Raw genomic sequence first — 24256 nt, forward strand, 5'->3', positions numbered from 1 at the left:
TTCCATTCCCTCCACGACAGAAAGCCCTGCAGGCCTGGGTCGCACAGGTGCCTGGAACTTGGAACCCCACTGGCGCCTGCTGCCATGGGGGGCGGGGAGCCACCTCCTCCCGCTCCTTCCGGGGTTCCCACACCCACTGCCGCCTCCTGCCTCCGTAGCAGAAGCCTAGAGCCCTCGACCTGATCGCAGCCCTACTGTACTGCCAACTGCCTCATCCTCCGCAGACCAGCCCAAGAGTCCAGGTCCTTGTCCTAGTATCTCTAAAGCCTCCCTGTCCTCCAGTCCCCCAAAATGGGTCGTGGGGACCCACACACACAGGACCAAAGTCAGACACACGGAATGTTCACAGCCAGCGGCATCTGCACTTTTATCCACACTAGAGGCCAGGCTAGACACAGCTCCTGGACCCCAGGAACACCACCCTGTCGTTCTGTAAAACCCAGAGGGAACAAGGAACAAGTCTGGGGACCGGGCCAAGGTCACGCTGAAAGGTCACTGTTGTCGAAACGCTCCTGGTCGTACACTTCAGCCACCACCTTGCGGCCTGCAAACCAGCGCCCATTGAGGGCCTGGATGGCTTTGTGAGTCTCTGAGGCCATAGAAAATTCCACAAAGATCTTGACAATGATCTCTGCGTCCTCCTCCTCGCCCTGTTTCTCCTGATAGATGATGACACGGTTGACGGCGCCGAACTTGCCGCACTCTTCCGTCACCTCCCCCTCCAGATCATCGTCAATGTCCTTGGGGTCCACCATGTTGCGCAGCACCATCACTGTGGACTGGGGGCAGGGAGGACAGCTGGGAGCTCCGGCCAGCCCGGACACCCTCTCCCAGGGCCGCCCAGCCCCACCCCAGCCCAGGGGCCCACCTCCTGCTTGCGGAGCAGCTTCTGCATCACCATGTGGCGGGCGCTGCTGCCCGAGATGCTCATGTGCTCCTGCTCACTCAGCATCTCTGGCCGCTCCGACTCTGGGAACAGCTCCTCCTCCTCCTTCTCCTTCTTGGGCTCCAGAAGACCCAGGGTCGGAGGGCTGGCAAGGATGGGGTTCACCACCCCCACAGAAGGGATGGTGACCGGAATAGGAGGGCGGGCCGGGGTCACACCTGCAGCACAACCAACCAGGTCCAGCAGTCACTCCCCCTCCCAGCCCTCCCCAGGAAGGGGCATGGAGCCAGCCAGCCATGGCCAGCCTGCCTGGGGCTCCAAAGGACGTGAGGATGGGGCCTCCACTCGCTGAGACTCACCTGTGATGACCCCGGGGGCCTGAGCAGCCATGACAGCCTGGGGCAGAGCCCCCAGGGGCTGGGCCAGAGTCAGTGCGGGCGACACCAATCCCGGCGTGGCCAGGGTGCCCAGCACCGCCGCTCCAGCCACTGCTTCCTACAACCCGAAAGACCGCCATGCTCAATGACTCGGCCCAAGACCACCCTGAGAACCAATCCCCAAGGGATCCAAAGACTTGCCCACGGGCCTGCACATGCCCTCACCTGAGCTGTGATCTTGGCTGTGGCGGCAGCAGCAGCCACAGCAGCCGCAGGCGGGAGGCCTCCAGGCGTGGCAGGCGTGAGCAGGGGCATGGGGGGTGTGACAGCCTTGCCCACCCGCAGGTACTGGCCACCCAGGTCAAAGAGGTTCATGGAAGACACAGCATCCTGAGAAGACTGGGCCTTCTCATACTCTGTGGGGCGGGGGCAGCAGTGAGGGGGGCTGGCCCGGCCCGGGAGGGCTTCACCCTGGCCCACCCCACCTCCTGAGCTCACCGATGAAGCCGTAGCCCTTATGCTTGCCGGTCGTGGGGTCCCGGGCCAGCGTGCAGGACTTGATCTTCCCAAAAGCCTCAAACACGCTCTTGATGTCGTCATCGGAGAGGTCCTGGTGCACGGACGCCACGTAGATGCGGTTGAAGGCCCGGGCCTCCTCAGCCAGCTGGTCGATGATGGGCTGGGCCTGCCCGATGTTGCTGGGTCTGCCCACCTGGAGGACAGGGAAGGGGACCAAGGGTCACCAGTGAGCCCAGGCCCAGCCACCACAGGTCCCGTGGGTGCCGGGTGCTGAGCACGACCCCCCTCGCCCTCACCTTGATGTTCCGGCCGCCCAGCATCACCGAGTTCATCTGCTCCAAGGCCAACTGTGCAGCCTCCGGGACCTCATACTCCACAAAGGCAAAGCCCTGGGCACAGGGAAGCGCCCGTCAGGCCAGGGAGCCCGGGGAGGGGTGGGCGGAGGCAGACCCTAAGGCTTACCTTGTGCTTCATGGTGACCGAGTCCCAGGACATGTCAATGCTCTTGATGGGCCCGAAGGGGGCAAAGGCCTGGCGGATGGTGTCTTCGCCCAGCTCGTAGTAGATGGAACCCACGTAGACCCGGCACATAATGGCCAGCGCCCGCTGCCGCTGAGCCGCCATCTGGAGCAGGACAGAGTGGGGAGAGAGCCACTGGCTCGTGAGGGGATGGGAGGCTGGGAAGCCCGCACCCCACCTGGCCCACCCGTCCGGCTCCACTGGGGAGGGCTCCCCACGCGGCAGCCTGAGGCAGGCTCAGCACCTGCAAACGGGGCAGTGGGAGTCAGCAGGACCCCAGCCCCAGGAAGGAGGGCCAGGCCCAGAGGCAGGATGCAGATGCACCCCGGCCCCCCAGGTCCTTGGCAGACTGGCAGCGGGGCTGACGGGTGGCCAGGGGTAGGCCGTGTGCCCTCCCACCCAGCCCATGCTGTCCAGACTGGGGTGTCCCGGGCTTGGCGGGGAGGTCTGCCAACCGTCCTGGCCATGCTTGACGACAGAAGCGGGAAGGAGGAGCTGTCCAACCTGGGGGAACCCACTGGTTTGGAGACCAGAAAAGATAAGGGCTTAAGAGAGAATAGACCAGCCCCAAGAGCCCCTGGGGGAGAACAGGCAGCAGGAGCCCAGAAAGCTCCCTGGAGAGAGCGGGGTACAGCTGTTTGTGTTGTGCCAGCCAGCAGGCCTCACTGCTCTTGGCTCCATCAAGGTCCCCCAAGACACTGCTCGCCACCCCAAATAGAGGCCTAGCGCCCACATCTGCACATCCCTTGGCCAGGCCTCCAGGAAAACCATGAGGTACCTGCAACCCCCAGAAGGCCCAAGGCCCTTGAAGCTGGGGTGGTGGGCCGGCCAGGCAGGCCCAGGGCCCCGGGTGGGGTAGATGCTGCCTCCACGCTGGAGAAAGCCTCTCACACCCTCAGGAAGTGGGTCCATTCCCTGCCCTCACAGAAAACATGCCAGGCGGGGGCTGGAGCCAGGGGCGGCAGGCTGCCAGGAGGAAGTGGATTCTAGCCAGGGCTTTACTCCCACAGGGAGGCCACAGAGGCCAGGGCTGCCAAAGGACAGGGGGACTGGGTCCTGCCCATCTCCAGGGACAAGGGACCCCCTCACAAAAAAGGGGTCCAGCAGACAAAGGCCAGCTTTTCTTTAGACACTGACTGGCCCAGCAGACCCCCCGCCCCCGAGGAACCTTAAAATAAGGTCCACGTCTCTTCCAGAGCAGGAATCACACCCTCCCCAACTCATGGGGCTCCCCAACTAGAGCACAGCTTCTCTGCCCAGGAGCTCCACAAACGGGACTCAGGCTCCCTCCTTAGACCAAAGACCCCCAAAAGTGGAACCTGGTCCCCCTCTTATACCAAGGCTCCCTGGATGTGCCCTCAGGTAAGCAGAGATCCCAAGAGACAGCTATGTCTCCTCTGCAGTGGGGGGGGTTCCCCAAAGGCTGACGGGCAAAACAGCTCTCTTCCTGACCAGGGTTTCCCGGAGGGTCAGGGGCTCCCGCTTTCAAACAGATGCTCCCCGGAGCTGACTATGGGTCTGTGTGCACTCCCAAGCCAAGGCTCCCCCGGAGACCAGCACCCCCAGAGATTGGATCAGGTCTACCTGCTCCCAGAGATCCCCCCAAGATGGGGCCTGGCCTCCCCCTCCGGCTGCCTCTGGGGGAAGAGGCCGCCTCCTCCCAGCTCCTCTGCCCTCCGGGCCAGGCCGCCTGCTCCCGCCAGGGAGACCTTAGCCCCGCATGGCGGCCCAGGCCCAGCCCTTCCCTTGCTCGCTCACGCAGGCCCCGCCGCCCCCAACCCCCAGCCGTCCTCCCTCCAAGGGTCTGAACAGGGCCGTGAGTGGGGACCCCTCTCTCACTGGGGCCTGACCCCGACCCCAGCCCGGGCAGCCTGGAGACTGAGCGAGCCAAGAGCCCCTCTGTGCGGCCCCGTGCGTGCAGGTGGCGTGGGTGCGGCGGGGCCTGCGCTGGCAGCGACCCTCCCTGGCCGGCTGCCACAGCTGCCCTCCGCAGTTACCTGGCCGGTTAGTTTTAAGGCGGGCCCTCAGGGCAGACGGAGGCCTCCCCGGGGCCGTCCCAGGGTGGGTGCCCGCACCACTGGCCCGCAGGCCTGGCGCTCTGCTGTGTGCGTCCCGAGCAGACGGGCTGGGCCAGCCAGGGGAGCGAGGTCCCCAGCCCGCGGGCTGCACTGCCCCCCTCTAGCCCTGACTAAGGACATGAGCCCCGGAAGAAGTGAGCATTTCTATTGACCGATTGCAAAGGTGAGAGAGGATCTCCAAAGCCCATTGTCACTGCTGCCATCTGAAAGACAGTAAAGACAGAGTTCAGTCTGTTGGAGCCGAGCGGTCTCCAGCTCTCGTCAACACCTCACGCAGACAGCGGCAAGGCCCGGAATCCCCGCCCTGCCAGGGGGGCCGCAGAGCCCCAGCTGCCCAGCCCACAGCCTGGCAGGCCGGGGTGGAAGGAGCCGCCATCAAGAGCAGCAGCCCCTGGCAGCGTGAGCACCTGCAGGCTGGGCGGGGAGGGGCTCGAGGCCCGGGAACCTGTTGGCCTCAGCCCGGCCTCTTCCCCCACAGCATCAAGGCCTCCAGCCACCAGCCACTGTCCCCTCGGCCCTGGGCCCAATTCCTGGTCACCTGGACTCACTGCAAGGGCTGGGCCTGAGCACCTGGCCCCAAGCCACGGGACAGGAGGAAGACCCCCGACATGCTGCCACCCCAGCTGTGCACAGAGGCGGGGGGCCCAGAGGCACCACATGAAGACCAAGAGGAGCAGCCAAGAGTTGGGGGAGCAGGGGGCCGGGCGATGGAGAAGGGCAGAGGCAGAGGGCCGTGGGCTCCCCAGGGGTCTAGAGGACACAGGTGACAAAGGCTGGGCCGCTCACGCCTCAGGGAGGACCCGGGGGTCCCAAGAATGAGTCCTTGAGAAACTGCAAACCATAAAGCCTTCTGGGGGTGCAGCAGGAACACGAGGAGAAAGGACGGGGGCGCGGGGCAGGCGGCCTCCAGCCCAGCCGGCCCTGCGGTGGCGGTGGCGAGGCGGGGGCGGCTCACCTGCAGGTTGGTGAGCTGCTGCTGCTGGTGGGCAATGGTCTGCTTCACCAGCACACTCTTGATGCTCTGCTCCATCGCGTACTTCTTGGCCTGCAAGACGGAGTGGTGAAGGGCCCTGGGCCCGGGCCCGGTGGGAGGGGGCCTCCCTCTGCCCTGACGGCTTCCCCCCACCCCCCGCAACCCCCAGCAACCCCCAGAGGGACGTGCTCACCTTCTGGAGGGCCTCCTGCTGCTCGGGCGTCAGGGGCGGCAGCCCCAGCTTTGCGGCCGTGCTCTGCCCGTTCTCCATCTTGATGGCGTCTGTGCCCTGGGTGGGGGAGCGGGGGTCCTTCTTTAAGCCACAGGCCCCAGAGGCCACAGCCTGCCAGCCACCCCTTGCAGCTGTCCGTGGGCCCCAGCCCACCCATTCCCAGAGACCGTCCCCTGCCAGGCCTGCTTGTGGGTCTGCCCTTCCCACATCCCTGCCTAGGACCCCTGGGGAGGACAGAGGCTGAGGCAGCCAGGTACTCTGGGGGCTCTGGGCCAGCGTGGGGCAGCGGTGGGACCACAATGGCCCCCTCAAGAGCCTGAGGTCACGACAGGTGGCTGGCAGGAGAGCCGCCCGATTTCTTGCTGCAGGCCTGAGCCTGGAAGCCCATTCCGCCCGAGTGGAGCCAGTTGTCGGCTGTCCTCCAAGGCAAGGGGAAGGTCAGAGCTCTCCAGATTTTGTAGGGCTCCTCACCCCCAGACTCCCTTGAGTCTAGAAAAACCCTGTCCTGGTACAAGGGGACCAGGGACCACGCAAGGAGCAAGCATTGGAAAAAGTCGTCCCTCCCAGCAGACCTCTCACCCTATCCTCCTGGGCACAGCACCCAGCCTTGACTTGTCGGCCTGAGGGGCTCTAGCACTCAGCCCACCCCATAAACAGTGTCTACACCTCCCCCCAGGTCACATGCCCCAGCCCCAAGGAGGGATCCAGCCACCCCCCCAAGCGCCTCCATGGGCTAAGCTCAGCGCTGGGAGGAAAAGCAAGGAGCAGACATCATGGGGAACCAGCACCGTCACCTGCTGGCAGTCGGCGAGGCAAGCAGGGACCCAGTCACAGCAGGCTGCAGCCCTGAGCAGGCGCCACTAGGATGACATGTCTTTCCTCCCAGCAGACTGTCCCCAATTTTTGCAGGGGATGGGGACAGAGCCGTGGAGGAGGGCCAGCACAACTGGCAGCCTGGAGAAAGCAGGGGCCTGGGCCCTCCGCTGTGTGTCGACCTGCTCTGGGTTCCCCTGGCCCTCCCAAGACTGTGCTCTGCAGGCCCCAGGCAGGAAGCCCTGAAAGGGGCACAGGGAGAGGGAGGACCCAGCACAGGCTTCAGAGCAGAGGGACGCACAAGGGCAGAGGCTCGGAGGAGGCAAAGGGGCAGGAAGGGCCCAGCTGACCCACACTCTGAGACCCCCTCGCTGGCCCCTTGTGCTTGTCCGTGGCTCAGGGTCACACGGGAGCCCCAAGCAGACCCATGGGTCGGCCCAAAGCCAATGCGTGAGTGGACAAGGCACCCGGCTTGGCCCATGTCCAGGCCTGTCCTTGTCCCTCCCCGATCCACCCCCACCAACCCCAGTGGGCCCAGAGCCCAGTTTGCCCTGGTGGGAGGCAGGCCCCAGAGCAGGGGGCCAGAACTCTAGAGCGGGCCGTCGCCATGACGATCAGTGCCAACCCCGTTTAGCCCCCAGAAGCTTTTCAATCCCCTCTTTGTCTCAGCAAACAAAAGGCCCTTCTCCCACCACCAAGTGGCTGCTGGACAAGCAGCCAGAACCGGGGAGGGCTGGCCAGAGGGACGCCTTGGCCCTTTCCAGCAGCTTCAGCAACCTCAGCTCCCCAGGACCCAGGCTGCAGGCCTCACCCCTTCTCCCAGTGCACCCGGGGGGGGCCACCGAAGAGGGCCGGGACCTGACAGGCCACCAGGCCAGCTTGCTGAGCCCCCACTGGAACCCTCGGGAGACGGGTGCTGCCATGGAGAAGCACAACAAACCCTGCTATGCAGCCGACAGTGAGGCCCAGCCCCTCCCATGGGGCGCACTCCCAAGCTCGCTCGATGCCCAGACCCAAAACCCACCGCACAGACTCCCACCACACTGGGCGAGAAAGATGGCTGAGGGCTAGGACCCCCACAGGCCCGCATTCCACCCTGCACGCTGCTTTACTGTTCTGCTTAAGTTAACTATCCACAATTAAAGCGTTAACACTTGACACGAAAACCTGTACATTTAGCTTCTGGGATAAACTGCACACTCTGGGACCGCGCCCCCAGTTCTCCATGTGACGCCCACAGCTGGAGAGCACCTGCGAGGTCAGGCCCCATGCCCTGCCCTGTCACCTGACCCTCGCCGCTGCCGGCTGCCTTTGGGCACGGCCAGTGGGCAGCCCAGGCCCAGAAGCCAGGCACGCAGGGGACAAGACGGGCTGCGGGGAGGCCCCTGTCCTGTGAGCCGAGAAGGCAGAGAAGGGTCCTGGGCGCCTCCCAACCTCCCACACCTCGGCCCAGGGACACACAGGCGGGCGGGCAGGCCTGAGAGAGAGGACATTCCAAGCAGTACCTGTGGAGGTTTCCATTTGTCTCCCGCTGCCACCGCTGCCGCCGCCGGCTCGGACCCCCCTCCTTGCTGGCCATTTACCTGCTGCAGGCAGGAACAAGACGTTGTAAAGCACAGGCCCACCTCCATGACCCCCCCACAGGCCCGGCTAAGGAACAAGCTTCCCATGATGAGCAGAGGACAAGAAGGACTCCAGCTAGGCCCCTCAGCATTCCTGAGGCTCTGGCCTGCCCCGTCCCACATGCCCACTCCTCAAGCCCACTGCACACCTGCAGCTGCCCAGGGTGCTGGCCTGAGGGGCTGCCCTGGCAGACGCCAGAGCAAAATCTGAGGCAGCCCAGAGTTACCAGCGAGTCCCCAGGAAGGGGCCGGGAAGGTAGAAAACTGAGCTGTGCTCCCTTCCTGAGACCAAGGAAAGTCATCCTTTCCTGGTGCTAGAACTGCCCTCCAGCCACGCAGCTCTGCGGTCCTGCAAATCTGCTCCTCTGCCACCCCACGACCTGGACCAGGCCAGGCTGGACGACAAGGTGCCTGGCTGGCTCTGTTCTGCTCTTTACACCTGAGGCAGGCAGGGCCACTCCCTGGCACCCCGCATACACCCTGGCATCAGTCCCACTGCCTCCCAGGCTCTGGTCCATCTCCTGAAGACAACACCAAGAAGGGAGTCCCTGGGCAGCAGGGCCCAGGGAGGGGATCTGGAAGTGCAGAACTCCCACCACAGCAGCCAAACTGTCCAGGCTGTCTGCCCCCCGGGAGGATGGCCTGACAGAAGAAGCAGCGCCCACCTCGGCCGCAGGGGTGGTGACGGCAGAGAAAGGGTGAAGGTAGGAGGCTGCACCACAGAGCCGGAGGCAGACACACATGCCCTGCTGCAGCTCAAGGGCAAGACCTGCAGGTATCAGGCAGCTCCCATGGAGACAGACATGCCCAGGAACTGTACCCTCAGAGCCACGTGTGCAAAGCCAGAGGCTGGGCCGGCAGAGCCCGGGGCATGTCCTCTGCGGCTCTGGCCACGAGGAGGGAGAGAAGCTCAGGTCTAGGTGCCAGAAAGGACCAGCTTGGCCCTGCACCTGTCTGCCTGGAGCAGTGCTGCCTGCTACAAGCACAGGCAGGCTCTGGCAGGTGGGCTCCAGCAGTACTGCTCACCATAGCCCCAGCTCTCATGTGGTACCCCAAAATGACACTGAAGGGGAGAGTGACTGGGCCCAAGTCCAGCTTGGCCAGACTCCCTGGCGGCTCAGAGCACACCAGAGCTGAGGCACTGACTGCGACAGGATGCCTCTGAACACCGGAGAATAATCAATCCCAAGACTTCTGTGAACCCGGTGCACACGTGACCAACGTCACTAATTCCTGCTTCCCCAGATGATAGTGCCAGCCAGCGCATGAGGGACCTGCTCAGCACAGGGCCCCTCACCACGCATGTCAGAACAGAGGCCCTGAGCTCGCCAAAGCCTGAACTCAGCTCTGACCAAGTCCAAGGAGGGCCTGGCAGAACCTGCCATCTATCCTCACAGCAACCACACGCTCGTCCCCAGGCAGGGAGGAACAGGCAGGCCTGGCAGTCACCACCCAGCCTGCGCCCAAGCAGTGGCATCTCCTGTAAGGGGCAGAGGTTTGGCACAGGTGCCAGCTCCAGAACCCAGCTCCACTGCAAGTCAACCAGCAAAGGGTCTTCAGTTCATAGACAAGAAAAGTTCAGGCATTCAACGGCTCTTTATTGGTCAGCAAATGCCAAGAGGCATGCCTGCCCTCCAGACTCAGCAAGTTGCTCTACATGCAGCACTGAGATGTCCCTGCCCACGACAGGCAAGCAGTGGGACAGCCAGCATCGACCTCCGGGGAGGGCTGGCTACAGGAAGCTGCTTCCCAGGACTGCAACTGCACCAAGACAACACTCCCAGAGCCACAGGCTCTGCCACCGGCAGACACAGCACCTACCCAAGACTGCTTCCATAGAGAATAAAACAGCACAGGACAGAAAGGGACTCGGCCTGGCAGCCAGAGAAGGCCTCTCTGGGAGGTGAAAGGGCAGCGACTGCACCCACCGGGAGCAGAGAGGGTCCCAGGGCTCTTGCCAGAGGAACCCGAGGGCTGCAGCCCACATGGAAGGGCATCGGCTGTCAGAGGATGTGGAGGAGCAGAGGCAGGGAGTCAAAGTGCCCCAGAGGCGCGGGGCCCCAGCTGAGGGGAGTCAGGTACGCATTTTCCTGGTTCCCTCTCCACCAGTGACAAGGAAGGCACTAAAGCCGAGATCCATTCTACATCCCACAAGCGCCCACGGCGGCAAATGGCGTTCCTAAACCCACACAGGTCACCCCAAGGTGTGGAGCAGGCCCCCACTAAAACAACCTGAGAGAACAGGGCAGCTTTCCATTTAAAGGGGGGACAGGTGAGCCCGCAGGCTACCCCTCACTCCTGGAGTCTGAGAGCTAACGTAGGGCTGGGCCTGAGTCTTTGCAGTTAAAAAAGTACAAACTAAGCTCTTGCGTGGATTCCAATGGGCAGCCCCTACCACAGTGCCACCTGTGCCTGGCATGTGCCCTAAAGAGCCCTAACTCATCTGCTCTCATGACTCCCCCAGCCCACAATCACCGGGAGCTATCTAAGCAGCCAGCCCAGGCCACCCACGCCCCCACTGCACCCAGGGATGGGGCTTGTGCTACTCAGCAGATACTTGGAGAAACATCCATTCTCACTGGCCTCCTCTTCTCCACCTTCTTCCTCTCCTTCACCATCCAACTCTCCAGTCACTGCCTGGTAACATTCACCAACTCCCCAACCCTCCTCTCTTTTCTCTCTGACTTCCCCCTAGCAAAGTCATGCATCCCTATAGATTCGACAGACACAGAACGTGGGAGAAAGAAAACAGTAAAGTTGGCCACCCCTCCCAAGTCAGGGTATCGTGGGTGCATGCCTCTCTCCCGAGGCGGTCAGTCTGCCCGTGAGACAGGGTCTGGGCACCTTACAGGAGGCAACCACCACTGCAGCACCTGGCTGGGGCAGGATAAGCACTGTCCCTCCCCCTCTGCTGTCTCTTCCATCGGTCCAGCCACCTGCCAGAGCTGTCCTCAGACAGACTGACCAAGTCAATGGGCTGTGGCTTGGGGAAGAGAACAAGTAAATAAGGGATGAACTGTGGCCACAAAGAATTGCAGCTCCAGAAGGGGAGCCGATCCCAAAAACAACTGGGGAGAAAGAAGGCTCAAGAGAGGCCTCCCCATGGAGATGTAGCATGAGCTGTGAGCAGATCTGTGAACGTGCGTTCTCCATCCGTGGTCGACACTCCCTGTGCCTGCGGCCCACGGAGGTGAGTGCTGAGCAGGGCCGAGAGGGGTGCCTTCCCTTCGGCACCCATTCCAGTCTGAGCATGACTCCCTCGGACACCCAGCCCATGGCACCCAGGGTGGGAAGTGGTCTCTGGTGCTCACCAGACCCCTGAACAGGGTAGGGACTGTCCATCTGTTCCCCACTGTACCCCCAAATCCTCCCACGGTGCTTGTTCAAGAAACAAAGTGATTGTTCAAGAAGCACTTGATGAGACAACGCATTCTGCCCTTCCTGAGTGGGGCAGCAAGATGAAGCACCCGTTAGCCAGAAGCCAACCACTCTGCTTAGCGCATCAGCGGAGACCTGACTCGTGGCGGCGGAGTCCCGGGAGCCAAGGCCACCCGCCTCGCCGAGCCCGGCCCTTTTCTGCAGGTTCCACCCTCTTCTGGTTCCCTCAACCCCAGGACCCAGCGCGCTTCAGGCAGACCATCACTCTCAGGGGGCCCGACTTCGGTCGGGAACACAGGCCCACAGCCCCTCCGCAGAGGAAGGGCGACAACCCCGCTTCTCGTCCGGCTCCACCCTGTGGCTTCGCGCTCGGCGGGCGAGAGACGAGGCCGCGCGCCGGGAACTCCTGCGACCCGACCGCAACGGCGCGAGGCCCGAGACCGCCGGGGCCTGCACGGGACCCCCAGGACGCGACCTCGGCGCGCGCCGCTCGCCCGCCGCCCGCCCCACCGGCCCGGCCCACCCCCGGGAACGCCGGAAGCTGTAGCCGCCGGCCGGAAACTGTAGCCGCGGGCTGGGCTCCGGCGCGCTCCCGCCCCGCCCCCGCCTCCGCGACGAAGGGCCGCGGGGGTTCACGCGGGCCCGGGAGCGGCCGCTGCGCCTCCGAGGGCCCCTCTGCGCCCCAGGCCGGGCTGGCGGCCCCCGGGCACGGCGGGCTCACTTACGAGAGCTATGGTCGCCGTCGCCATCTTGCGTCCGTCGCGGCCACCGCGCGCGCCCCACGCTCCTGTTCCCTCTACGGTCTCGCGCGATCTGGGCGCTGGCGGAGGCGCCCGGGAGACGGAACTCTCGCGATGATAGGCTTTCGTCCAGAGACGCGGAAGGAGGAAGGAGGGCGCTTCCGGTGCGGGGAGGGCCCAGCGAACAGCCCCGAGAGGGCGGGCAGAGGCGGGGCCGGGGCTGGAGCTGGGGCCGCCCCGGCGGGACTCCCAGCGAGTGCCTGTCCCGCCTTGGCCGCTGGTCTGTCCCGGGCATCCCCCCGGCACCCAGATCGGCGTTGTGTCGGTCTCTGTGCACCCCGCTTGCTCCATTTCGCCGCCTCCATTTTTCGGGTGCCGCCCACGCCCTCTCAGCGCTGCCCACCCCCTCCGCAGTCGCCGAAGCCGGTCTCCCCAAACTGTCGGGGTGAGAAAAGTGACGAGATACCCGCCCTATTTCATTGATTTTAAGCCGCATGTTCTTTGCATTTTAAAATCTCTGAAAAATTAGAATGTGTCTACCAATGAATAGGGTATTCGTGTTAAATCGGCAGCATGTTCTCTTTCCTAGTGATCAGGAAACAATAGTCTATCGTAAAACCAATGACATCATAGATTCGGCAAAACACACGTAGGTAGAACTTCAACCCAAGAGATGGGGCGCGTGAAACCTACCCGTCCTGAAGGGTTTGCAGGCAGGGTCCCCAAGTCCCTGAACTACCTTTAAAAGGCTTAGCGTGGCCATCCGTGATGTTGGAAAAGCTGCTCTGGACAATTGTCATGATCTGCACCCAGTCCTGAGCCTGGAATTCAGTTTTCCCACCTGGAAGAGACCAACTCCCTAAGCTCAGGCATCTGAGATCCTTGCCCAGTAAACCTCAACAGAGTGGCCTCCCCAGCTGGACCGGTGCTTTTCAACCCTGGCATATTAATGTAGACCACCTCTTGTTAAATATGGCAGATTTGCCTCCTCTTTCTCCTGACATCCCCTCTGATATGATAGGAAAAGGTTTTTAAAGGCAAACCTGCACGAGGGATAAAAAAGTGGGAATCTTGTGGAGCTGGAGCTGGGTGGACAGTGGTCACAGCCTTGGCAGACTGGGGCATCGTGCACAAGAATGCAGCTGGGAATGCAGCTGTGCCACTGGCACAGACCCCTGCCCCCACAGTGGCTGAGAAGTGAGCCCCAGGAGGGGAGCTCATATGCCAGCCAACCCGGGGGGCAAAACCCTCTTCTGAGGCTCCTTGGAGAGGGCTCCTCTCTGCAGCAGCTCCCAGCTCAAAAGAAAAGGCTGGTAGTTAGGGGTCCCCAACCAGAATGTCTGTCGAGATCCTGGCCACAGAGCTCAGCAGCCCCAGTTCTAGGAGCATCTCACTGGTCGTGTGACTGAAAATTCCAGGGTCCCCAGACACTGGAGAAGAGGGGGAATTAACAAAGGAAGAGGGACTCCGTCAGAACAGAGATGGCCAGGGAAGCAGAGAGAAAAAACACACACACACACACACAAAAAAACGAAGACAATATCCAAAAAGATATTAGAGAAGATACTGCATCCAAAAAACAAGAATGGGAGGATATAAAGGAACATTTGGCAAATGAAAAGGAGGTCTTCCAAATTAAAAACATGGGAGTAAAATGTGCAATTTAATAGAAGGATTGAAAGATAAGGTTGAAATCCTCCAAAATGTATAACAGCAACAAAACCAGAAAGCTAAGCAATAGAAGGTGTTCTACTCATCACTCTTCAGTGCCTAGAATCAGCCTGGCACAGTGATGGTAAGATAGTTTGAAGCTGTATGGACCCCAAAAGATCATATTCTTGAAGCTAATCCATTCCTGTGGCGTGCACCTATTGTGGGTGAAACCTCTCAGTGAGGTTATTTCAGGTGAGGTGTACTCTAGGTGGTCCTAATCCTCTTTCTGGAGGCTTTTATAAGAGAAGCTGAGAGAGCAGCAGACAGAAGCTAAGAGAGATGGAAGACAGAGAAAGGACACAGAAGCTGAGAGAGAAAGCCATGGAAGCAAGAAGCTGAAAGCAATGAAGCCTGAAAGAGAAGGGAGAGACCAGCAGGTGCCGCTGTGTGCTTTGCCATGTGGCAGAGGAGCCCAAGATCTCAGGTAGCCAGTCTTCCAGGGAGAAAGCATCACCTACTCTGCCCTGGTTTGGACATTTTCACAGCACCAGAACCATAAGCTAATAGAGCCCCATTGTAAAAGCCAACCGATTTCTGGTACATTGCGTTTTGGCAACTTTGGCAAACCAGCACCGCTGGCCTCCGCAATCCCGGAGGTCGGGGAGGGGGTGGGCGGGCTGGGACTCTCCAGGGTCGTCGGGCAGCTTCCCCTGTGAAATCGGACACTGAGGTACGAGGACGGCTCTCAGAGCCCTCGTGTGCTGGGCACTGTTATTACTTTGTGCCGTTAACTTGCGCAAACTTTACACCAACCCAGTGATGTGGGCACTGTTTACAGATGAGGAGATGGGAGCAGAGACGCGCATCGCACAGCAGGGAATGGAGGTGCCCGGGCCAAATGGACCTAGTCTTCCTGCCCTTTGTGCCCTCAGCCACTACGCAGCTCACAAAAGGTGAGCCCAGCATCTGACCGTGAGATTCCTAGAAAACAAGGTGAGGAGAGAAATCCACAAAAGAAATAATCGAAGATTTCCTAAAACCAAGGCTGATGAGTTTCTGCACTGACAGAGCCCAGGGAGGGCCCAAGACCAAAGATGAAGAGGTCTACACTGAGACACGTCACTGGCAATTTCCAGTGCACTGGAGCGAAGAGGAGATCCTAAAGTTTCCAGGAAAAGAAAAGAGATCACAGACAAGTGATCGAAATTCAGAAAGGCACGAGACTGCTTGGGACTAGAAGACGGCACAACACCCTGCAAATTCTGAGAGAGATGATTTTCAACCTAACCAAACCTCTGTGCCTAGTTATACTGTCAGGAAAATGGGAGGGTAGAATAAAGACAAACAGGCACCATCCCCTCTAGGGCAGCTACTATTGAAACAACAGAGAGTAAGTGTTGGTGAGAATGTGGAGAAACAGGAACCCTCGTTTGTTGCCGGTGGGGATGCAAAATGGAGCAGCTGCTGTGGAGGACAGTTGGCAGTTCGTCAGGAAGTTAAGTATAGAATTACCACGTGACCCGGCAATCCCGCGGCTAGAGTGTGTATCCAAAAGAACTGAAAGCAGGGACTCGAGCAGAACAGGATTATTCACAATTGCCGAAAAGTGAAAGCAACCCAAGGGTCCATTAACTGATGAATAGATGAATAAAAGGTGATATATCCATCCAGTGGAATGTTAATTCATCCGTAAAAAGAAATGAAGTCCTGATGGGTGCAACAACTTGCATGAACCTTTAAGACTTCATGTTGAGTGACATAAGCCAGACACAAAAGGACAAATACAGTATGATCTCACTGATACGAAATAATTAGTATAGGCAAACTCAGAGCCAGAAACTAAAATGCGGGTTGCCAGGCTGGGGGTGGGGAATGGGGAGTTAATGCTTCATTGGTAGAGTTTCTGTTTGAGGGGATGGAGGAGTTTTGGTGATGGATGCTGGCGATGGTAGAACCTTGTGAACGTAATTAACAGCACAGAATTATATATTTGAACATGGTTTAAAAGGGAAATTTTGGCTTGTATATATGTTATGCAAATAAATTTTTTTTTTTAAAAAAGGACTATACAACACAGTGGACCCAAATGTAAACTATGGACTGTAGTTAATAGTATAATTTTAATGATATTGTTTCATCAGTTGTAACAATGGCACCACGCTAATGCAGAGTGTTAATAGGTAAAGCTGGGGGGGTGGTATGTGGGAGCACTGTATTTTCTGCATGATTTTTTTGTAAACCTACAACTTTTCTAACAAAAATAAAAGACATGTGGGTTGAGTCTCCATAAATTCCCCTGCATTCTCTCTCAGGAAACTTGAAGGATTGTCCTCAAATGGGTTGAATGGAGGAAAAGGACTGCACGGGACACAGGGAAAGGAAGAAGAGGTGCAGGATGCTGGTGAAGGGGTGCCTGGATGCCAGCCGGGCCAGGGGCTCAAGGACGAGCAGCCTGGGGCTGGGGGCTGGTGTGGTGGGGGAGCCGGTGAACAGAATGTAGCTGAGTGGCCAATAACGCGGCGAGTCCCAAGTGTTGAGAGGAGGTTCCTACTTCCGCAGAGGAATCTAAGGATGAATTAATGACAGGCATATGGAAAACCAAGCAAATAAAAACACATTAGGCAATTATTAATTCCAGCAGAAACAAAAAGTTGTGCAGGAAAGGAAATCTAATCCTAGATGGTCTCAGTCCCTACTGAGAGCCAGGAGGGTGGCGCAGCTGTGGTGGGGAGCGAGGCAGGTGACCCCCCCCCCCACGAGGATGCCAGGAGGGGTCCCCTGGTGTAGAAAAAACAACAAACAGCAGTACAAGCAGTAAAGGCTTGTGGTTTTGTGAAACAGACTAAATGCCTGAAGACACAGCTCCGAGTTGAATGTGGACAGGATCAGCATAAGAGACTGCTTTTATTGTTCATTATTGGCCTAGAAAAAAAAAGCATTTCACTTGTAAAACAAAAAGTATATGTATGTATATACAGAGCTTCGAAAAGCTAAAACCCAGAGCGAAGGAGCAGACACCGCAGGAGCACGCAAGACGATGAGGGCACCGGGCCCTCGGGGTCGCTCGGCCACAGGCGCGGCCACGGAAGACCGTGCAGAATCGGGCGGCGGAGCCTCAGGGCTCCATCTGGAATGGGGATGTGATTTCAGATTTGTAATTTTAAGTTGAAAGATGTGAGAATTTGAGTAATTTTGTAAATAGTATTGAAATGTTTGAGATAATTTGAGATTCGGTGTATTTGCACCTTGAACTTATTTGCCATAACTTGGTAAGTTTGTGGTTTTATTTTGGTTTTCGGTTGGGGGGGGGAGTAGGCAGAACAATGTTCTGCCCCAAAGATGCCCACACCCTACCCCCCTTCTGCACATGGCAGAAGGGACGGTGCAGGTGGGATTGAGTGGAAGTGGGGAGATTATCCGGGATCGTCCACGTGGACACCACGTCGTTGCAAGTCTTTCCAAGCAGAGAGACCTTCTGGCTTCGAGGAAAAGACCAAACCCAAGCCCACCACTGCCGGCTTTGAAGATGGGGGTGCGGGCCTCAAACAAGGTATGCAGCAGCCTCTAGAAACAGGAACAGCTCTCCATTCACAGCCAGCAAGAAAACGGGGACCTGGATCCTACAGCCGCAGGGAAGTGGACTGTCCCCGAGAGCCGTCAGGAAGCAGCGCAGCCTGTCAGCACCCTGAACTTAGTCCGGCGAGAGCTGCCCCGGGCGACCGACCTCCAGGACTGTTAGGTGGTGAAGCCTGGGTTGTTTCAGCCTCGGAGTTTGTGGTAACTTGGTACGGCCACCATGGAAAACTAACGCAGGCAGTGAGCTTTCCTGATTTGGCATCTGAAATGCTTAAAAAGGAAATGGAATGCATTAAATTTATACATGCAACTTACAGGGCTTCAGCGTGTTAGCTCAATTTGACAATGGATGAAAAGTGGTTCCAGAGGTGACCTGGAGGCCAGGGAGAAGGGAGGGCCTCAGGGAGGATACGGAAACCCCCAAGATCAGACCGGAGTTGAGTGGACAGAGACGCGGGGCCGGGAGCTGCGGACCCTCGGCTCGGAGGGAGGAGTGGGAGGGACAGTGGGAGGTTCACGCCTTCAGGGAGGCAGTGGGAAGACACCTGACCCCTGACCTCTCCGGGCCGAGGTATGCAGGGGGCACACCGCCCCTTGGCGGGGGCTGTGGGGATGGGAAAGGCATCGGCAGCGGGGCCTCCAGGGTGGTCTGCGTCAGGGCTGGGGCCTCGGGCTCCTCAGAGTGCCCTTCCTTCTCACTGCCCCGCCGGGTCACCGCCTGAAGGCTCTGGGTGCCGGCCCTGTGCCCGCTCCTGCAGCTGCTGCACCCGGGCCCAGGGCAGGGGTCCCAGCTCCTGCGTGGGTCTGCAGCACCGACGGGGATGGCTGCTCTCCCAGAGCACACGGGGCGTCCAGGGCTGACCCCCACTCCCCAGCACCGTGGCTCAGGGACTCCGGCACTGGCCCGGCAGCTTCTGGGTGGGCTTCTGGCCAAGGAGAGTGGAGGATCATGGGGAGGGGTGCTGACTGGTGGAAGCCAGGTGGGGCAGGGTGGGGGAGCCCTGACCACCAGCCCCCAGCCCAAGCGCTCTCACTCCACAATAGCTAAGCCTATTGCCCCCCACCCCCTTCCCCAGGGTCTCCCAGAGGTGGGGCCTCAGCCCTCTGCTGTGGGAAGCTGGAGGCCCTCATTGGCTGGGCACTAGCTCCTCAGCCCCCAGGGGTGCAGGGCCAGGCAGAAGTGGTCCTGGTCCCTGTTCTCCCCAACGTGGACCCGCTGTGGCCAGCCAGCAGCACCCCGGCTGATCCTGGGAGCTGGGGCACGGGGTCAGGGCTGGGCCCCGCGGTACTTGTGGAAGGTGCTCTCCAGGAAGGCGGCCAGCTTCGTCCGGTCGTCCTGTAGCGGGGGAGGAGGGTGTGGGGTACAGAGGAGGGCAGCCCACCCTGCGCCCACCAACCGGGCTCCGCAGCCGCCAGCACCCCTGCCCGCGCACCTCGTGGACGAAGCCGTAGTGCACGAGCTCCGCGGCCAGGTCCTTGGCACTGTCGGCTGTGGCAGAGGGCATGGGGGAGTGAGGCCCCGCTCTGCCCACGCCCACCCTGCCCACCGCCCCAGCCGTGCGCCACGGCCACACCTACTTGGGAGCAGGTCGTAGGTGAGCTGCCGATGCAGCCTGTCCTCCAGCACCAGGAGCAGAGTGAGCTGGGAGGTGGCAGGAGGGTGAGGTGGCCGTCGGTGGGGCGAGCAGGTGCCGGAGCCCACAGCACCAGACCCTCCCCACTCCCCCCAGGTCCCGCAGCCCCCCCACGCCCCTCCTCAGGCCCCAGGCTCACGTGCCAGCGGGCCCTGTCCTCGCTCCTCTCCATGTTGCACTGCATCTGGATCACCTGTGGGGCGGGATGCTCCGAGGTCACCCACACAGCCGGATCCCAGCAACCAAGAGCAGATGTTGCCTCCGAGGGGCCCCCAAGGAACAGCAAGGATTGGGAATGGGGTAAAGTCCCCAATGGAAGCCTAGAAAGCACTGCTCATGGCCTGGCAAGTTAAAGGAAACTTCCAGAAGAGCAGACATTGGGGCTGGGCACTGAAGGATGAATAGGAGTTTTCACAGGTGGAGAAAACACATGGAACAAGGAGGGAGCTATGGGGAGAGCCCATGGAGGCACACGGCAGGGCCGGACCCCAGCAGGAGCACGTCCCAGAGAGCCTGGGGTCAGCCTGAGACAGGGACGCTCCCTGTGGGGAAAGCGGGGAGGGCAGGGCAGCCTTGCCGGTCGGAATGTGAATTCCGGCTACACTGTGCAGGGAGGCAGGTGACCCACTGTCCCGGTGAGGAACGGTCACACCCCAGGCCAAAGCCCTGGCCTCTGGAAGCCCAGGAGGTGGACGCGGAAAGGCAGTGGGAGGAGCTGAGGCTGAGCAGGAGAAGCCCCTGGCCTGGTGGGGGACATGACGCCTGGGGGCCTTGGGAGAGGCGCCGGGACAGACATGTCAGCGAACCGGCCAACCGGGAGGGAGGTTCCAGGGAGGAGCAGGCGGGGGCGAGACCATGGAGGAGGGCGGCTTGGAGCACGGTGGGAGCGGGGTCAGCTCGCGGGGGCAGGCGGGTGGGGTGGGGGTAAGGAGGTGAGCTCAGCCGGTCCTCACTGTCCCCACCCGTCACAAGGGCTCGCCCCTGGCCCGGCCTCTGTCCGCAGCGGGGAGAGTTGGGCTGGGGGATCTGGAGAGCCGAGGGGGAAACACTGCCTGCCTGGGTGGTGGGGAGCTGTGGGTGGGCACAGCCCGCCAGCCCGCGTGGGCTCACCTTCCTGGTCTCCGAGTCAAAGGGCTCTGGAGTCGGGGTCTTGGCCTTCTGGGCCTCCTCGGGGGCCGGGGCCAGCACACGGGGCAGCCCCAGGGGCCGAGTGGTCGCGAAGTTCATCAGAGGGTAGATCCCGTTCCTGGGGGCACACTGGGGGTGGCTGGGGGCCCAGGCCCGGCAGCCGCCCGCTCCCCATCACCTGCTGGCTCTCACCTGACGTCCTCCAGGAACTTGTCCAGCTCCAAGAAGGGGACCTCCGAGTACCTGGCCCGGGGGTGGGAGGCACATCAGGGCGGCCGGCTAGTGGGGTGGGCCCTGGGGGGCCGGGCGGCCGGGAGCTCACCGCCACTGCTCCGGGCGCCCGCGGGCCCGGGGGATCTCGGCCAGGACGGCGTGCAGGTCCATCGTCTTGGTCTTTTCCTCCAGCGCGTTCTCGGGCATGAGGTCTGCGGTCCGCAGGAGCGCTCAGCGCGCGGCCCCGGCCCGGGGGCCCGCTCCCGCCCGCCGGCCCCGCCCGGCCGCTCACACTGGTGCTGCAGGAAGCGGTGGGCCGCCAGGAGCTTCAGGGAGTGCACCTCAAACAGCACGCGGTGGAAGAGCAGGCTGTGGGCCGAGGGCCGGCGGGCGGGCTCCCGGGCCAGGCAGGACAGGATGAACTCCTGGGGGCGGGGCGGGAGGCGGGCGGTGGGCGGGGCCTCAGGCCTGGCCGGGGAGGGTGGGCTCCTGTGGGCGGGGCCTCGGACCAAGGTGGAGAGGGTGGGCTCCTTGGGGCGGGACGGTGGGCGGGGCCTGGGGCCAGGTCGGAGGGGGTGGGCTCATGGGGGCGGGGTCTCTGGCAAGGCTGGAGAGGGTGGGCTCCTTGGGGAGGGGCGGTGGGCTCCTTGGGGAGGGGCGGTGGACGGGGTCTGGGACCAGGTCGGAGAGGGTGGGCTCCTGGGGGCGGGGCAGGGGAGGTGGGCAGGGGGAGGGGCAGAAGGGAATCAAGGTTCCAATTCCCACATCCTCCCTCCCCAAGCTCAGGGCAGGGGCCTCCACGCTGGGATGTGCTGCTAGGCACACCTGATCCTGCAAATGGGAGGCCGCACGACCCTAGGCCCAGAATGTCACTTGACCCTCACCGAAACTGCGGACAGGGCACATTATTATCCCCAAAGCTAAAAGGAGAACTGAGATCGCTGCCAGGCAGGGAGGTGACAGCGCAGCACCCTGCAGACCCACCTGAGTCCTCTGGGCAGACCCAGGCACCTGCAGGTCAGCGTAGCCCATCCTGTGCCCACACGCAGCCAGCCTCTCCTTCCTCTCCCTGCCTGCCCTGGGCCCTCCACTGCCTCTCACTCCACCCTGGGCCCCTCATCCTCCTGATCCAGAGGGCTACCTAACAGACTGGACAGAGGGGCTGTGTCTCCAGCTCCCCTCCCCTGTCCCCCAGCATACAGTCTTCTCCCCCTGTCTCCTGGAAGCTTACAGGCTGGGACTGGGTGCCAATGGTCCACTGCTCACTCTGAAGCCTTGAGCAAAGTGCTTAGATTCTTGGAGCCTCAGTTTCTTCATCTACAAAATGGGCATTAGAGTGCCCACGCAGGGGGGACATTGTGAAGTGCTCAGCCTGGGCCTGTCCCATCAAGAAAGGGCAGTGTCTGCTCCCTCCGGCTGAGAAGGTTCCAGGGCCCCTGGTGACCTCAGGCCTGAACCTGGTGCTCCTCCTTTGCTGCCACCCACCCCTGGACCCCCACCCCCGGAAGGCCCACTGCAGGTCCCACTCTCTCTGGTCTCCCTGTTCTTCGAATGTGTTGGCCCCTCAAGCCTTCAAGCCCTCCTTGCAGTGGCCTTGCACACGCGGCTGAAAGGCCTCCCCAGGTGTGCTAACTCTGCAGCCAGTCCGCCTGCCCACCCCTGGCTCTGGTGGGCGGTGGTGGGGTGGCTGGAGCTGCCGGCCCCACCCTAACAGCCCTGAGCCAGCTGGGGCGGGGGGACAGAGCAGCTGCTCACCCGCATGTTGGCGTCACTCAGGGAGTGCCTGGCGCGGGTGATGGCCTCCTCGGTGACTCGAGTGTCTCCGTTGGCCTGGATCTCCAGCACGGCCATCTGGGTGCAGGACCAGGTCAGGCAGGGGGGAGGGGCAGCACAGGTGGGAGCTGGGGAGGTGAAGCCCCGAGGCCAGTACCTCCAGTGCACACATCCCAAAGGAGAAGATGTCCACGGCGGTGCCATCAGCAACCTCTGGAAAGCGCGGGGCAGGAAGGGCGGGTGGCGCGGATGCCGGGGCGCGCGGGCGCAGGAAGCGGCTCACCCACCCGGACTCACCGCCGTACTCGGGCGGGAAGAAGTGCAGGTTCCGCAGTTCGTCGCGCTCAGAGCGGATCGGGCTTCGGAGGTCGTCCGGGAGCGCTGCGGAGGAGTGCGGAGGCTGAGCGGACGCGGCCCCTCCACGCCGCCACCCCCGCCACCCAGTGTCACCACGCACCATTGGAGAAGATGCGGTACCACACTGCGCCGGCCGCGGCGGGGAGAAAGAGCCGGCTTCAGCTCGCGGGGCTTTGGGCGCCCCGCACCCTCGGCCCCCGCAGGCCCCCGGCCCCGCCCCGCCCGCACCAGAACCGATCTTGATGAGGCCGTTGTGCTGGATGAAGATGGTGTCACTGGTCAGGTTCCCGTGGATGATGGGGGGGCTGCAGGCGTGCAGAAAGCTGCGGGGTGGGGTGGGGGGAGAGTAGGGGGGCCGGGTCAGGGGCCGCGCGGGAGGTGGGGCCGGGCGGGCGACGGCGGAGGGAAGCCCCGGCGCTCACCTGAGCGCGGACAGGATCTGCGTGCACCAGCGCTTCCAGGCCTGGCGGCGGGCGGACGACTCCGTCGGGCGGGCGCGGGGGAGGCGGCTGGGTCTGGCGCTGTCCCCCCCGCGCCCCGCCCGCGCCCAGCCCGGAGGCCGCCCCACCCAGCCCCTATTCCCCCGGCCACCCTGCGACCCCGCCTCCCGGGTCCGCCCCTGTCTCCGAGTCCTTGTGCCCCTGCCCACTCGGAGTCCCCGAGGCCGCCCCAGCCCACGGCCCTACCCGGGTGTTCATGGCCTTGTGATTCTTCTTGGTCTTTTTGAGGAATTGCTTGAGGCTGCCCGACGACACGTACTCTGTGATGAAGACCACCTGCGAGGCGGCAGGGCTCACGGCTCCGCTGCGCGCGTCCCCCAGGGCCGCCCCGGCCGCCGCGCCTAGGGTGGCTCACCCGCGCTCGGGCCTCGCACGCGTCCAGCCAGTACTTGTGCAGCTTGACGATGTTGGGGTGCTCCACCAGCGCCAGCTGCTCGAACATGGTCTGGATCTTCTCCTGGGGAGGGGCAGGCGGTCACCCGCAGCCCCGGGGGGTGTGAGGGGGCGCGGGGCGGAGGGTCCTACCTCGTGGGCCGCGAAGGCCTTCCTGTCGCCGAAGTGCAGCTCGTTCCACACCACCTCCACGCCCTCCTCCGTGTCCATGGCCAGGAACGCGCTCTGGATTCCGGGCATGTTCCCCTGGTTCACCTGGGGGCAGGGAGGGGCGCGTGCTCGCGGGGGGTGGGGGTCAGGCCCGGCAGGCTCCGGAGAAAGCTGGGGACCCGAAGGAGGGCTGGGATGAGGGGACTGGGTGCAGTTTTGGGGGTGCTGAAGGGGTGTTCCCCCCGGGGTACAGCAGCTGGTCCCCGAAGCATTGGGACGTGGTCCCAGGGGGAGAGTATCCTCAGGGAATCGGGGGCTCCTCACGAGGGCGTGGGGTCGCCCAGGGCGGGGCCGCCAGGGGGGTGTTGCGGCCACTGAGCTCCCCCCCGACGCCCCGGGCCGGACGTGGCCTCCCAGCCCCCTGCGGCCCCGGAAGGGCGCGTCAAGCCCCCTGCCCGCCGCCCGCGCCCACCTGCTCCCGCCGCTTCTGCCAGCGGCCGCACGGGCTCTCCTCCAGGATGTCGCTCTCGTCCTCGCTCTCGTCCTCCCGCTCGCGCTCCCGGCCCCGTCTCGGCGCCGGCTCCGGGGCCGCCATGGCTCGCCGGGCCCAGGCCGCCGCCCTCCGCGCGATCCGCCCGCCCCGGCCCGGGTCCCGGCCCCGCAAGCCGCCGCCCAAGGCCCGGAGCCGGAGCGCGGCCGCCGCTGCCGCCTGGAGCCGCCACCCGGGCCCCGGGAATTGGGA

General features: G+C 62.4%; 2 protein-coding genes across 8 annotated transcripts; both read right to left on the bottom strand.

Annotated features, from left to right (window-relative positions):
• Positions 1-337: 337 nt before the first annotated feature.
• PUF60 (poly(U) binding splicing factor 60) lies at positions 338-12200 on the bottom strand. 6 transcript variants are annotated; one of them, XM_037803084.1, is made up of 12 exons: positions 12123-12200; positions 7903-7983; positions 5546-5641; positions 5335-5424; positions 4532-4582; positions 2245-2406; positions 2079-2171; positions 1762-1975; positions 1489-1679; positions 1246-1381; positions 869-1104; positions 338-779 (listed from the first exon to the last, which is right to left on the bottom strand). In XM_037803084.1, the coding sequence occupies exons 1-12, from the start codon at positions 12144-12146 to the stop codon at positions 480-482; spliced, it is 1674 nt and encodes a 557-aa protein (XP_037659012.1). In that variant the 5' UTR covers positions 12147-12200; the 3' UTR covers positions 338-479. The 6 variants fall into 6 exon arrangements, with proteins under 6 accessions (XP_037659012.1, XP_037659013.1, XP_037659010.1 ...); XM_037803085.1 differs by having other exon boundaries at positions 7903-7980; positions 12123-12161; XM_037803082.1 differs by lacking the exon at positions 12123-12200 and adding an exon at positions 8685-9782.
• Positions 12201-16675: 4475 nt separating this feature from the next.
• On the bottom strand, positions 16676-24161 carry NRBP2 (nuclear receptor binding protein 2). Of its 2 annotated transcripts, none has more exons than XM_037803100.1 (18): positions 23987-24161; positions 23497-23619; positions 23327-23428; positions 23158-23247; positions 22894-22934; positions 22700-22794; positions 22572-22595; positions 22412-22495; positions 22272-22327; positions 22097-22192; positions 20634-20766; positions 20451-20553; positions 20321-20371; positions 20111-20246; positions 19144-19193; positions 18945-19008; positions 18800-18855; positions 16676-18702 (listed from the first exon to the last, which is right to left on the bottom strand). In XM_037803100.1, exons 1-18 carry the CDS (start codon positions 24107-24109, stop codon positions 18516-18518), a joined length of 1614 nt encoding a protein of 537 aa, XP_037659028.1. In that variant the 5' UTR covers positions 24110-24161; the 3' UTR covers positions 16676-18515. The 2 variants fall into 2 exon arrangements, with proteins under 2 accessions (XP_037659028.1, XP_037659029.1); XM_037803101.1 differs by having other exon boundaries at positions 18485-18702; positions 19140-19193; positions 23987-24156.
• Positions 24162-24256: the final 95 nt, after the last annotated feature.

Source organism: Choloepus didactylus, chromosome 14, assembly GCF_015220235.1.
Source record: "Choloepus didactylus isolate mChoDid1 chromosome 14, mChoDid1.pri, whole genome shotgun sequence".
Classification (NCBI taxonomy): domain Eukaryota; kingdom Metazoa; phylum Chordata; class Mammalia; order Pilosa; family Megalonychidae; genus Choloepus; species Choloepus didactylus.

Excerpts from the sequence above, each read along its gene's own strand:
- PUF60 (XM_037803082.1), bottom strand. The coding sequence starts at position 8,762 with ATGTGTGTCTGCCTCCGGCTCTGTGGTGCAGCCTCCTACCTTCACCCT. Across the intron at positions 1,680-1,761 it reads TAAGGGCTACGGCTTCATCG|AGTATGAGAAGGCCCAGTCT; the intron begins GTGAGCTCAGGA and ends CCCGCCCCACAG. Across the intron at positions 1,382-1,488 it reads CAGCCAAGATCACAGCTCAG|GAAGCAGTGGCTGGAGCGGC; the intron begins GTGAGGGCATGT and ends TTCGGGTTGTAG.
- NRBP2 (XM_037803100.1), bottom strand. The coding sequence starts at position 24,109 with ATGGCGGCCCCGGAGCCGGCGCCGAGACGGGGCCGGGAGCGCGAGCGG. Across the intron at positions 22,795-22,893 it reads CAGATCCTGTCCGCGCTCAG|CTTTCTGCACGCCTGCAGCC; the intron begins GTGAGCGCCGGG and ends CCCACCCCGCAG. Across the intron at positions 22,496-22,571 it reads GTACCGCATCTTCTCCAATG|CGCTCCCGGACGACCTCCGA; the intron begins GTGCGTGGTGAC and ends ACTCCTCCGCAG.